The sequence below is a fragment of the Rhamphochromis sp. 'chilingali' genome (genome assembly GCF_963969265.1).
Source record: "Rhamphochromis sp. 'chilingali' genome assembly, chromosome: 3".
Taxonomy (NCBI): domain Eukaryota; kingdom Metazoa; phylum Chordata; class Actinopteri; order Cichliformes; family Cichlidae; genus Rhamphochromis; species Rhamphochromis sp. 'chilingali'.
The window spans coordinates 38,894,459-38,906,434 of record NC_137931.1 but is presented as its reverse complement, the minus strand read 5'-3'; the positions used below and the strand labels follow the sequence as shown (position 1 = coordinate 38,906,434).

At 38.5% G+C, this 11,976-nt stretch overlaps 2 protein-coding genes across 2 annotated transcripts; both read right to left on the bottom strand.

Annotated features, from left to right (window-relative positions):
* Positions 1-638: 638 nt before the first annotated feature.
* Positions 639-6,952, bottom strand: tmem165 (transmembrane protein 165). Its single transcript, XM_080876911.1, has 6 exons — positions 6,606-6,952; positions 5,990-6,215; positions 5,664-5,839; positions 4,797-4,979; positions 4,488-4,593; positions 639-2,409 (listed from the first exon to the last, which is right to left on the bottom strand). Exons 1-6 carry the CDS (start codon positions 6,756-6,758, stop codon positions 2,333-2,335), a joined length of 921 nt encoding a protein of 306 aa, XP_080733037.1. The 5' UTR covers positions 6,759-6,952; the 3' UTR covers positions 639-2,332.
* Positions 6,953-9,287: 2,335 nt separating this feature from the next.
* srd5a3 (steroid 5 alpha-reductase 3) lies at positions 9,288-11,745 on the bottom strand. The gene is made up of 5 exons (XM_080877853.1): positions 11,488-11,745; positions 11,206-11,357; positions 10,947-11,132; positions 10,731-10,856; positions 9,288-10,071 (listed from the first exon to the last, which is right to left on the bottom strand). The coding sequence occupies exons 1-5, from the start codon at positions 11,706-11,708 to the stop codon at positions 9,812-9,814; spliced, it is 945 nt and encodes a 314-aa protein (XP_080733979.1). The 5' UTR covers positions 11,709-11,745; the 3' UTR covers positions 9,288-9,811.
* Between the last annotated feature and the right edge of the window lie 231 nt (positions 11,746-11,976).

Sequence of the window (11,976 nt, the reverse complement as noted above, 5' to 3'; positions counted from 1 at the left end):
TTGAACAGCGTGAGATGTGACGTGTTAAGAATGATTAATACTTATTCTCACTGACGACATAAAGGCATGAAAACTTGTTTCAACCACTGAAAAAAAAATTTTTTTTTGCCATCCATAAATCATTAAGTTGGTATATGTATGTTTATTTCAAAGGGACAATGCATATTAATTAACATGAGCACTAAAATTAATCTTGTAAATAGCCAGATGGATTAATTTTCATCTGTAGTCCCTGCCAGGTTGATGGCATATTAAATGAATCAACAAAACCAAACCCCAAAGTTTGACTTATGGATGTCATTTTTCCACCCATGCAGTGTCTGAAATAAACTTCCATATACAGAGCAAAGTGGAAAAAATACTCTAAAATGAGCTTTAGTCACTGTATCAGTAAATAGATGACAGTAATATGATGAAAAGTATAATGGGTAGCCTTTAAGGTGACTTGCATTAATTTCTTGAGCCAAATTATTCATGGACCTCAACATAACCCTTATGAGGCAAATATGTCAATCTTTTGCTCCCCTTGGATTCAAAAATAAATCTGTGTGAATCATCTTTGGTGCTGTTCCTATAATTGACTCTGTATTCCTCCTCACCACTCAACTCAAACACGGCACTAAATGTTAGTTTAGAAATCAGACAACACATGAAACTTTTATTGATCTTTTTTTTTTTTTTTTTTTTAAAGACTTATAGGCATTTCAAAGAACCTGTATTACAAACAGAAGTAGTTCACAGCCTGTCAAATATTGACAACACAGCTTTAGCCTATTCACTTAAAAAAAATATTTCCATTGCTTGTACAGTAATATCATCCACCCTTTGTCAATACATATGCCTAGAAAGGAAAAAGAAAAGGAAGCTAAATAAATACGTACCATTTAAAAATGAAGGGTGAAATTTAGGTCTAAATTAAGTTAGGTCGAGCTGTCACCGCAGATCCAACACACCTAAGAGAAGTGGCTTCTACTGCAAGTCTTGTGTAGGATAAATAATTTTTGTACCTGATGTAGTCCTCTTTACAATCTGTCTCAGTAACTGAGGTTAATGCTGGAAATGGCTTTAATCGCAGAGGAAGACTGAACCTGTCAGGGTGACTCCTGGCCCTTTCTTCAACCTAATCCCACGCCTTGTTCACCGTTACCGTCTGATACCATTATGAGTAAATACGATTATCATTTCTGAAGAGGTTCACGTGAACTGTAGATAAACCCAGGATGCTGACATTCAAATACAGGTAAGTAGAGGTATTCTAGTGGTTCAGGTCTCTGTAAAGGACTGCTCTTATGTGAAACTAGAGGGGAAAAAAAATCTTGTATTTACAAAAGAAAAAAAAAAAAAAAAATAGTGTAAGTCAGATCACAGAAACTGTTGCTATAAATGTGCAGCTGGTTCTGGTTTTGGTGTTTTTCCCTCTGAAGTAAACAAGCTCTGTGACAATCCGCAGAACACCAGACGGGGATATGCTCTACAGCTGTCCCACATCTGACATGTAGCAGCAGTAAATAGTACTCGAGACATGCTCACACCGTTGGAAGTAATCTGTGTGGTAACCACAGGGGAGCTATCTGGATAGTGTGATGTTAGCTGTGCCATTTGCACACTGGTCCAATCTGACAGAATCTGAATGCACTGTCACATGCACCTCTGTAAGGTGTGCGTTTAAAAAAAACGAAGAAGCTAATAACAGATAGTGGAAACAACAGTAACACCAGCCTCAACTGCTGTACTTGGGAGGAAACTGGCGGCTCATATTCTGCCAAAAGTCACCTGACAGCAAAGGGGCTCATTCTTAACATTTAAAATAGACATTAAAAACGGAAAAGATTTTTTAAATGGACTAAGTTCCTTTGCTGAGATATTACTATGAGGAAAGTTGGCTTCAGTTTCTGAGCCACCTGTAGAACGTTATAGGGCAGCAATCTGCAACAATCTAGTTTTCTCTCACACACCGTGTGAAAAGAATACAAGTTTTAAAGAGTGTGACAAAGTCCTCCCTCCTTTCTAAGCTCGCACCTGTTAATCAGGCCTCTGTGATTCAGTCTTTCCTTCACTAGACGAGATGAAGATGAAACACACCTTGTAAGCAGTCAACAAACACATTTCCCATGAGGTTTGGATGCCACCTACAGGTTGTTAATTAACCTCTGAGAAATCCAACTGATTCACAGATCACAAAGGAACAGAGACGTTCAAGGAAAGGAAGACAGGACTCCAACTCTTTGTTGAGTCCTTTAGACTAAGAGGGTCGAAACTAAAATGCATCTACAGCAACTTGATCAAATGTTACGAGTATTTACAGAGTGAACCTGAAAGTCTTTTCTCCAATTTAAGGTCCAGTTTCTGGTGTGATGAACAGGGCAGACAAGGCAAATGCCAGAAAAACAATTCCTCCAATGATTGTAACTACAGAAACAAAACAAGAAAACAAATGTCAGTTAAGCAAAGATTTTCAGTTTAAACAAGGCAGATTTATTTGACGCTAAAACTGGTTTCTTTATTTTTTTGATCTTTTAAATCTGATATAGCTATATGAACAAACTACTGAATCTTTCTGTGAAGCCCCATCATGGGTCATCTTGAGGTTTTTGTAGCAAATGTGAATTTACCAGTAATTTTCATGATGGTAAAACCAAATGATTACAGCATTGCATCACTAGGAAGGACTCCCAGGAGTCTCAGCATTCCTGCGAGGGAAGTTAGGGGAGGGCAAATGGTCCAATATCGTCACAGACCATGTCAAGAAAATTTTAAATGAATCATATTAGGTGGAGGCAGCAGACTGAAGTCTTAGAAATAGGAGTGTCAATGGTGCAGAATCCAAACTAAAAGTGACTTTGAAATAGGTCTGCAAATAAGGATTCATTTAGTAATTAAGTATTCTATTGATTAGTCCATCGATTAACTGAGCAATCAGATAAGAACTTATTAATGAGCAATAATAAATATTCAAAAGAGGGGGAAACCCCCCCGCAACAGTTCTTTCAAAATATACTGCTCGTGGGTTTCCATTTTATATAACGGCATCTGTCAAAAAACACCTAAACCCTTTAATTAGTAATATTTTATCTTCTGGATGAGGTAGGTTTCATGTGTATGTGTTTGTCTGCATCTGTGTGTCTGCATGTTTGAGTGTGTTAGTGAATGAATGGGGTTGTATCTGTAAGCCTTTAAAAGGACCATGCGTTGGCTGAAGTTTGTCCTATGCTATTATGAAAAATTTTCGTGCTGCTGAAAACAAGACGTTATGATGGTGCAGATGTTAATAATGACATGTTAATAATAAGTCAGTGTCTGACTTAACAGCCACAGGTCAGCAAACTTATATATATATATATATATATATATATATATTAAAATATTAACATGTGTATTCATATTTAATTTCACTTTAAATCTGAAAGACAAATTTGTGAAAGCCTTGAAATATTGTCTAAACACCCCATGCCCTCCTTTAGACTCCCTCCTGCTTGTTTCAGGAATCATTATGATACAAAATGGGACGGTTTTCGTCAGGCTTCAGCCGGCTGCCTAATTTTAAACATGGTATCAGGCCATTTGGATATTTTAATGCAACTTCTGTAGCTTTACTATAGATTTTCACTGTATAAAACAAAAGCTTGGAGTTCATTGATTGGATGGTTTGATGAAGACTCCCATTAGCTTTTTCCCAGTAAAGGTTTTAATGGTGACCACAAGAACAGCGCTGCTGTTTTGGACACTAGAAAAACGTTTTCTTTCACTCTAACTGAGGTCACCATCTCAGTAACGACTCCCCCTCTTTGCTCTTCACCGTGCGTGTAGACAGACTCCATGTTAAACATCATCACTGCTGCTGTTGTGTTATTATACTCTTGTTGAAAAACATGGGCCTAATACTGACATATTTTATTCACATGCCTGCTCCTAGATATGTTTCTAATGAAAGTGTTAGTGGTGAAACGCTCATGTTTACATGGAGATGACTGAGCGCCACACAGCCGTGTGTTAAACAAAGGAGAAAATTTGTGTCGAAGATTTTCTTTAAATCGTCTGGTTATTTGAATTATTCAATGAGTCATTACAGCTCTACTTTGAAAGTTTTTACTTTACTTTTTATTTTTAGACTGCACTCTACAAATACCTACTTGATTTTTTAAAAATAAAAATGCATTTCAATCATTGTAAAACGTGGGCTGTAAATTGTGTGTGTACCATTTTTGGGCAAAATAACAATTAGTTTAACAGTAGATCGCTGTTTTCTCTCTCTGTTTGTTTTTAAATCTGATCCACCTAATCCATCAAACCTTAACAGGATTGTCTACAAATATTTTGATAATTATTGTGTGTAAACAGAGCTGCCTCCAGAGGAATTCTCCCAGGAGAATAGGAACCCACTTCTCCTACCCGTCCTTTTTTTTTTTTTTTTTTTTTTTTAATTAAAAAAAAATAATAATAATAATAATTTTTTATTTTATTTTATTACACAATTTAGGCCATCTTACCTGTTCTAACCGATATCTTCTGGGCAATCATTCTCCCTCCTATCACAGCCAGACCTGTGCACAGACAGTGTCCAATGGTGCCGCCCACTGCGACTCCAAATGGATCCTAAGAATAAAAAACAAAAACAGTTTATATACCATATTTTTATTTATTTTTTTACTCTTTTCTTAAATATTACCAGTGTATTAATACAGCAGCAACTAAAAGAAACAAACAGCCAATCAAAGTGAAAATGTATGGCCTCTATTTATTGTAAAATATATTACAAAGCATTAAACAGCAGCTGTCTAACAGTGAAAGTCACAAACCTCCCGGGCAGCTAGAATAATTGTAGTTAGCTGCGATCGGTCCCCCCACTCTGCGAGGAAAGTGAGAGTGAGGGATTGGATGAAGATGGGTGAGATGAAGCTGTGCCACTTTCCCTGAGGAACAGCAGTCCCTGTTCCAGCCTCCACATCTGCAGTCCCATTAGCGAGCTTAGTCCGCTGGAGCTGCACAGACAACAAGGCATGAGGTTTGAAAGACAACCCAATAGAGTACTTTCACGGCTCAGTACCTGCAAGAGGCAGGGTTCACTTACAAGGGTGCTATACTTTGATCAAAATTTTGTCATGAGGTCCTCTGTGGATGGTCCAACTATATTCCTTATAACGGATTTGTTTTGATCAAGAGGATGTAGATTTATGTCCTCTACAAGTACACCTTAGAATGCAGATCTGCACGGGAATATAATTAAGCTTGACTTTGTATGACAAACTGTCACTATTGCTAAGAGGTTCAATCAGCCATCTGTTTTTTTAATTTTTTTTTTTATTTAGTCTACAGTACAGCACTTCGATTACAGCTCATAATGGTGCCATTCAATAAGACAGCCTCAGGCAACTTTAAAGTGTCCATGTGCTCATATAGCCTGATGATAAGATCAGAATTTCCACACAACAAAAACTCACATCAGCAGCAGCAAAATGTAACTAGGTCTTCTGGGTGATTAAGTAATATGAGCCATTTGCGAATCGCTAATTACTAAGCAAAATGGTGTCAGCAGTTAGTAACTGGACCCACTCAGGAGGCGTTTCTATTACTGAATATGTAAATTATGTATGTGGACTGGAGTTGTACTACTGGACATTAAAAAATGTTGTTTTTCTAGATAGTTTATAATCAAGTTAACTTGCCTCTTCGTCCTTCTTCTTGATCTCTGCCTGCACCTCCTCCAGCTCCTCCTGACCTTCATCTGGACTCATTTTTAGCCCCTCTCTAAGCATGCGAATACCGAAGATGGCAAACAGAGCAGTGGATACATAGTATGTGTAGATTCTTGGGATGATGGTAGTGGCATAGCCAAACAGTACTATGATGTGGGAAAGAAAAAACAACAACAACACGTATTTGTTATTTCTCAGGATCTGATCGAAGGGTAATGCCAAAAAAAACAAAACAAAACAAAACAAACAAACAAAAAAAAAAAAACAGTCAAGGCCAAATCCAAAGTTTTACAAACCAGAAAGACAAGTCATGAATCCTAAGGCCAGCATAGCCCCGGCCAGCACGGTGAGGCGGTTGTAGCGCATGGCCATGATAGCAGCGATGAAAAAGGTCTTGTCTCCCAACTCAGAGACAATGATGACAGATAAAGAGGCAGCAAAGGCATGAATGAAGCCCAGGTTCCCTTTGGTGGAGACATCTTCAGAAACCACTGGGCCCGGTGGCTGGGGACTGGAGACTTTCTGCAAAGGAAATGCACACAGTGACTGTCAGCTGAGTTACACACAGTTTGTAATAAAAATCAGTATGAGGTATTCAAGTTTGCCCTTGTTGGCTGTAACACTTCGGCCACAATGTTTAAATAGGTAAACAAAACTGGCGGGGACATGACGACCTTCTCGTCGTGACACCCAAATGACTGTCACCTTAACTTTAAAGCAATTTCTTCACGATTAAAAAATTCAAGTGTAACTTTGTCCACTTCCGCTAACGTTACACCCGGAACTCTGCGAGACGTATCAGTTAGCACGAGCTCGGCTAGCCCGGGGCGCGAGGAAGAAGCGCGTCAAAGACCGCTTCCTATACATGACGATAAAACACTTAATTAGTGACAATGAAGCAAAACCTTTCACCTCTTGTGGGGGCTGTTCCGGGACAGCTTTTTGCTCCTCTTGAATAGCAGTAACACCGACCGACAAAAACAAAAACACGGCGGTGAGCGGAAACAAGACACACATCACATTTCTGCTAGCCCCACCATCTCTTCTGCCAGCCGCGCGAGGCATTATTACTTCTTCCGAAACACCGACACGACTCGATTTGCGCGCTAATTTCTCTCCCTCGTATCACTGCATGTTATCTGCAACAAAACCGTATAACTCCATATTTAGTAACCTATACAATTTGAGGTAACACACGTCACGATCAGAGAGACCGACCGGGCCAACTCAACTCATGGGGGAAGTAGAACCGTGCTGCCGCAAAGAGGAGCAACGCAGACAGATGATTGGACGTTCAAATGAATGACGTGGTTTGTAAGCTGACGCACACAGCGAAGTGCTCAGTGAATGGACAATCTCATTGTCGATCATAATGCTATTTAAATATAGTTTCATTGTTTTCTTTCAATAGTTTTGCATTGAAAAAAAAAACTTGAAAAAGGACCTTCTGTTTATTAGTTACAAATTTTCTCTTTATATATTTTTATGTAACATTACTATTCTAATCCTAACAATAATGAGTGTTTGCCCCTCTAAATATCAGCCCATTTACTTTAAAAATATATTATTATTAGTAATAATATTATTTACTTTGAGCAGAAAATTTGCTTGGCAAATAATAAATTTGGGATAAGCAGAATAAACATTAAATAAAATTAAAGCGACTTTGAGGTCACTGAGATTCCAACTCATCTGAGTTTTTAGTAGATGATGCTATGTTATCAATTTGAAAGTCCTATGTCGCCTTAACATTCACAAACTTTGGTGTCCAGCACGCCCGCCTGCCCAGTGGAATGAGGACAGTACTCCATCAGCCTTTTATAGGGATAAAAAGGAAATAAAGAACGTGACCAGAGGTGGCAAAAGCACAGATATTCTTTACTTAAATAGAAGTACTTATTAAAAGTCTTTACTCAAGTTAAAGTAAATACAACTTAACCTTGTTATATTATTGTGATATTAAAATAATATTAGTACATACAAATACAAACTTTATTTCAGTCCAAATTGTAATTCTAATAAAGTTACTCAGCTTTAATCAGTTAAGTAGAACAAGAGCAGAGAAAAAGATATATTTTTTATGTTCTTCTATGTTCTGTTGCCTACATTGTAGAGAGGGACTTTGCCTCAAAAAAGGAAAATGAGTAGGAAGAGGTTAAAATTGAATTTGGCAGGTGGGAGAACTGGAAGGATCCATCACAGCACAGCAAACTAGCCTGTTTATACAACATTAACCTGCAGCTTATTTTCATACAACCATTAGATAAGTTATTCTACCTCAGCTTCTTTTCCAGCAGGTTTCACAATATGAAAAACACAATGTCAAATGTACAGTGCCCAATATCTGATGTAGAAACATAAGAACTTACATTTCCAGTTCATAAATATCCCACTAAGCAGTCCTTGCCTTTACATATAACCTTTCTTTGTCCTCTCGTGTTCTTATGTTTCTCCATCTCTGAGTGAAGTTTGCTCTCTTACTTTTCTCTCCCCGTGAAATACAGCAGCACACAAACAGTTTGTGAGTTTGCTGATGTTTGTTAAGCTGACAGAAATGCTGCATTTGAAATTACCTGCCACAATATTACTCCCTTCATGCTCCTCGCTACTCTTTAGTAGTGCAAGCAATAAGTAATGCAATTTCATCCCCTGACTTTGGCGTAAGGTTTTGCCTCTTTCTTCTCTTTTTACCTGGTGATTAAGACACGAGTATGAATGTTTGAAGGTTAAAATAATAACTCTCCGCTGTGTAAGTAGTAGAAAATAGGGATATTTGTTTAATATTTGTTTTGTATGCGGTACTGAATCCGATACATATCTGATGTTTTAGAAAGCGACTGCTGTTTGAACGGTCATGTCGCATTAAATCCGTCTTTTACGACACTGACACAAGACAGACGCCAATTATTAGCGCCCAAGAAGACATCGCGAATGCTTTCGGGCCATCCAGTGTAGATGTTAGTGAACCTGTTGGGAAGACGGCGCTGGAGAAACGTAAACATTTTATTTGTACTGTATAATCTGCAGATTCTGACAGAAATTTCCAACTATCATTTGAAGAACCGCTCCTCTCTAAAAACAGAAATAAGGATCATTATTAGGCCAGTTGTAAATAACACAATAACGTTACAACTTAAAGCAAAATTGGGAAACGTAAAGTCCGAAACAAGTCTTTATATTAAGGGCCATCAGTCAAACAATACTGTTTGATCTGGGTCTAAACAGAGCGCGTTGTGTGTGACGTCTTCTTTTGTGCATGCGGCCGCTTTGAGGGTTCACACTAGAGCGCGTTTGCTGTCACATTTTATTTGTAGTGTGAACAAGCAGACAAAACAATCGGATTTGATCAAAAAAATCGGAATTGAGCATTAAGACCTGCAGTGTGAACGTAGTAAGTGGAGTTCTTGTGAATGAATCAGGGGCAATTTGTGGTTCAGTATCTAAAGGATAATGAATACATCATGCAAACTAGTGTACCTGAGGATTGAACCACCACACCCCTGATTGGTTTATGACTTGATTTCCCTCCTGAAAGTAACGTCCCCATGTTTGTGCCTCTTTAAACAACAATAATACTTTTTGTTGAATAAAGTTTCTTTATTCATTACAACATGTCCATGTCATGTTACTTTTCGTTTTAAAGTAAAACTCCTTGTCGTTCCGGTATTAATACAATACATTCTGTTTTGCTATAAAAGAAAAATATTCAACACCACAGTGTTTTGCAGGTTTCTTTTTCACATAAACATTTAGAGATTACAATACCAGTTATAACTCGAGAGGTTGGCATACTGTAAAAGGAAGAAAAAGATTTTTAAGTACTTAATCGTAAGAAAAACAAGTTCTTAATGTAATGAACAAATGAATTCCAGCAATGTTCCTCACAGTGTCTTCACATCAGTCGGAGAAAGTTCTCACCTCTAGAGTCTTCTGCCAGAAATCAAACACAGTGTTGGCCTCTTAGCTGTCAAGCCGATTAGTTAAATTTGGAGGTTTGAAAGAACGTTTAGAAAAAGATGGCTTTTGCTCCTAAGGTTTCTGCTCCTCCGACATCTCTGGCAGTTTTCTTTACAGTTCCCATTTATCACCACAAAAAGACCAATACAGTGTCTGAGTATTCATAGCACAAAGGGTATAAATGCTCTTCTATGCCTTGGGTATGACTTGTACTTGCTAATGTAAAGGTCATGACAAAGCTGTCCTGCCAGTGCTTGGTTGAAGAGCACATACAGTACCACAAGCCACCAGGTGAAAGAGAGGCCTCTGAAAACAAAGCTCAACGAGATGTAGATCAGCAGCTCAGCAAAGTAATGGGGACAAGAAACCAGCTCAAACCAACCTCCCTTTGGCACTCTGTGAGTCAGCGTTTCCACTGTTCCTGCATGACATGACAAAAAACAAGAAAAAGTGACATCAGCAACTTTCAACGTTTACCATTTCCAGTGTGTATCAGGTTAAAGCTGTGCTAATTAACAACTGATCAAATTACTGTCTGTTGTGAAATGTCTCACTCACGGCGCCAAACCCACAGAGAATTATCTCGCAGCTCTGCAGTTCCACTCAGCTCGCTGCAGTTTTTTAGCCTCCTTTAGCTAATGTTTTTTTAAATATTCATGCTTAAACATGGCCTCGGTTTTCAAAGAGCAAAGATAAAAAAATCAAATAAAAAATGCTGAAAGTGGGTCAATTGGCCATTTTTCAAAAATATATGTTTTGAAAAGTATTTGATACATAAATCTAAAATTTAACAAAAACCATTACATGTATCCTAACTTTGGACCATACGTTCTTTAGGAAAATATAAGCTGGTTGAGCTAAAGGCAATTTGGAGATGGGATGACCCATGTGCTTTATGGTTAACACATAAACAGAAAAACAGACAGCAGAGGAAGTTAACTTCAAGCTGTTAGTTCCTTGATCATTAATATGCAAATTCTCAGTGATAGCAATAATGCTGGAGGCAGCAAAGAAAAAACAAAGAAAGAAACAAAGAAATAAAAAAACAAAACAGAAAGACAGAGAGTTTCCTAGGTTTACCTGACTTTCCAGTGCGAAGTCTGGCCAGCAGGACCATAGACTGATGCTGCAGCCACGAGGCCCAAATGAAGAGTAAAAACCCAGCAACAAGCAGCCAGTCCAGCTGAGAGAGGAGGGAGCTTCTCTCTAAAAGAAATGGTGGAAGCATCAGTACCACAAAGCAGATGAACCAGGGAATTGTGCACATAGAAGCACACAGAAAGCACCAACTCAAACCTTTTTCCATACGATCACAGCAGAGGATCGTCAACCCTAACATGATGTAATACCCCAGGCCGAACATATATTGTACCAAGTGCATCGCCCCATCAGAGAAAACGCTGACAAACAGGCACTCCAGCAGCCTCCTGAGGGAGTGGACCCACAGCAGCAGCTGCACCAGGACGGTGGAAAGCTGTGGGACTACAGCCAACACTAACATCAGACACAAAAATGAATTAAACAGGAAAAACAACCATTTTTTTCTTTAGCTTACCTTGACTGTCACTGCTGTGTGCGCCAGTCAAAATGTCTAAAAAGTCGCTCAACCACAAAGGGTATGACTGATGCTGAAATATAAAGCTGAGGTACAAGACCAGAAGAAGACCATTCCAGCCAACAGAGACTGCATAGAAGTGCCAGAACCACCTGGAAGGCGAAAAGCATGCCACGTTTAAATATTTAAAAAGTAAATAATGATTCAAAACCACCTAAATGTTCGGTTAGATATAGTAGGATATAAAATACATTACAGTAAAGTTCTGTCATTCACTGTCACCTTTTTGGGACGTCAAAAACCCGCAGCCATTCGTCTCGCTTTAAGCTCTGTTTAGTTTTTCCGTAACGAATAAGGTCCTGAAATAAAACGTAAGCGGGACACGTGTCAAATATTCCCGGCAACAGTCGCGACACTTTGTGAGCACAAAAAGCAACGAGGAAGCACAAAGCCAGAGAAGACCACACAACGTTAATCACACTCAACCCTACTGAGCTCCACATCGTTTTGAAGCTGTGCGGGTCCGCAGTTATTGTTTTGTGCAACACGGAAAAGAAGCCGCCGGTAAAACCTATCGTTCCGGAATAGCAACCGGTTATTTCTTTATAGCACAGTAAATGTATGTATTGATTTAATTAATCAATTTAATTATTTAAACATCTATATATTTATTTAATTGCAAAGTATTTTTGCATTTATTTTATTCGGCACGCACGGCTTTGAAGTGAGCATTACGACCCATTTAACGTTCGCACAGCAGAGGGCAGCATT

Excerpts from the sequence above, each read along its gene's own strand:
- tmem165 (XM_080876911.1), bottom strand. The coding sequence starts at position 6,758 with ATGCCTCGCGCGGCTGGCAGAAGAGATGGTGGGGCTAGCAGAAATGTG. Across the intron at positions 5,840-5,989 it reads ATTCATGACTTGTCTTTCTG|TACTGTTTGGCTATGCCACT; the intron begins GTTTGTAAAACT and ends CCCACATCATAG. Across the intron at positions 4,594-4,796 it reads TTATTCTAGCTGCCCGGGAG|GATCCATTTGGAGTCGCAGT; the intron begins GTTTGTGACTTT and ends TTTTATTCTTAG.
- srd5a3 (XM_080877853.1), bottom strand. The coding sequence starts at position 11,708 with ATGTGGAGCTCAGTAGGGTTGAGTGTGATTAACGTTGTGTGGTCTTCT. Across the intron at positions 11,358-11,487 it reads GTTTTTGACGTCCCAAAAAG|GTGGTTCTGGCACTTCTATG; the intron begins GTGACAGTGAAT and ends TTCGCCTTCCAG. Across the intron at positions 10,072-10,730 it reads ACTTCGCACTGGAAAGTCAG|GAACAGTGGAAACGCTGACT; the intron begins GTAAACCTAGGA and ends CATGTCATGCAG.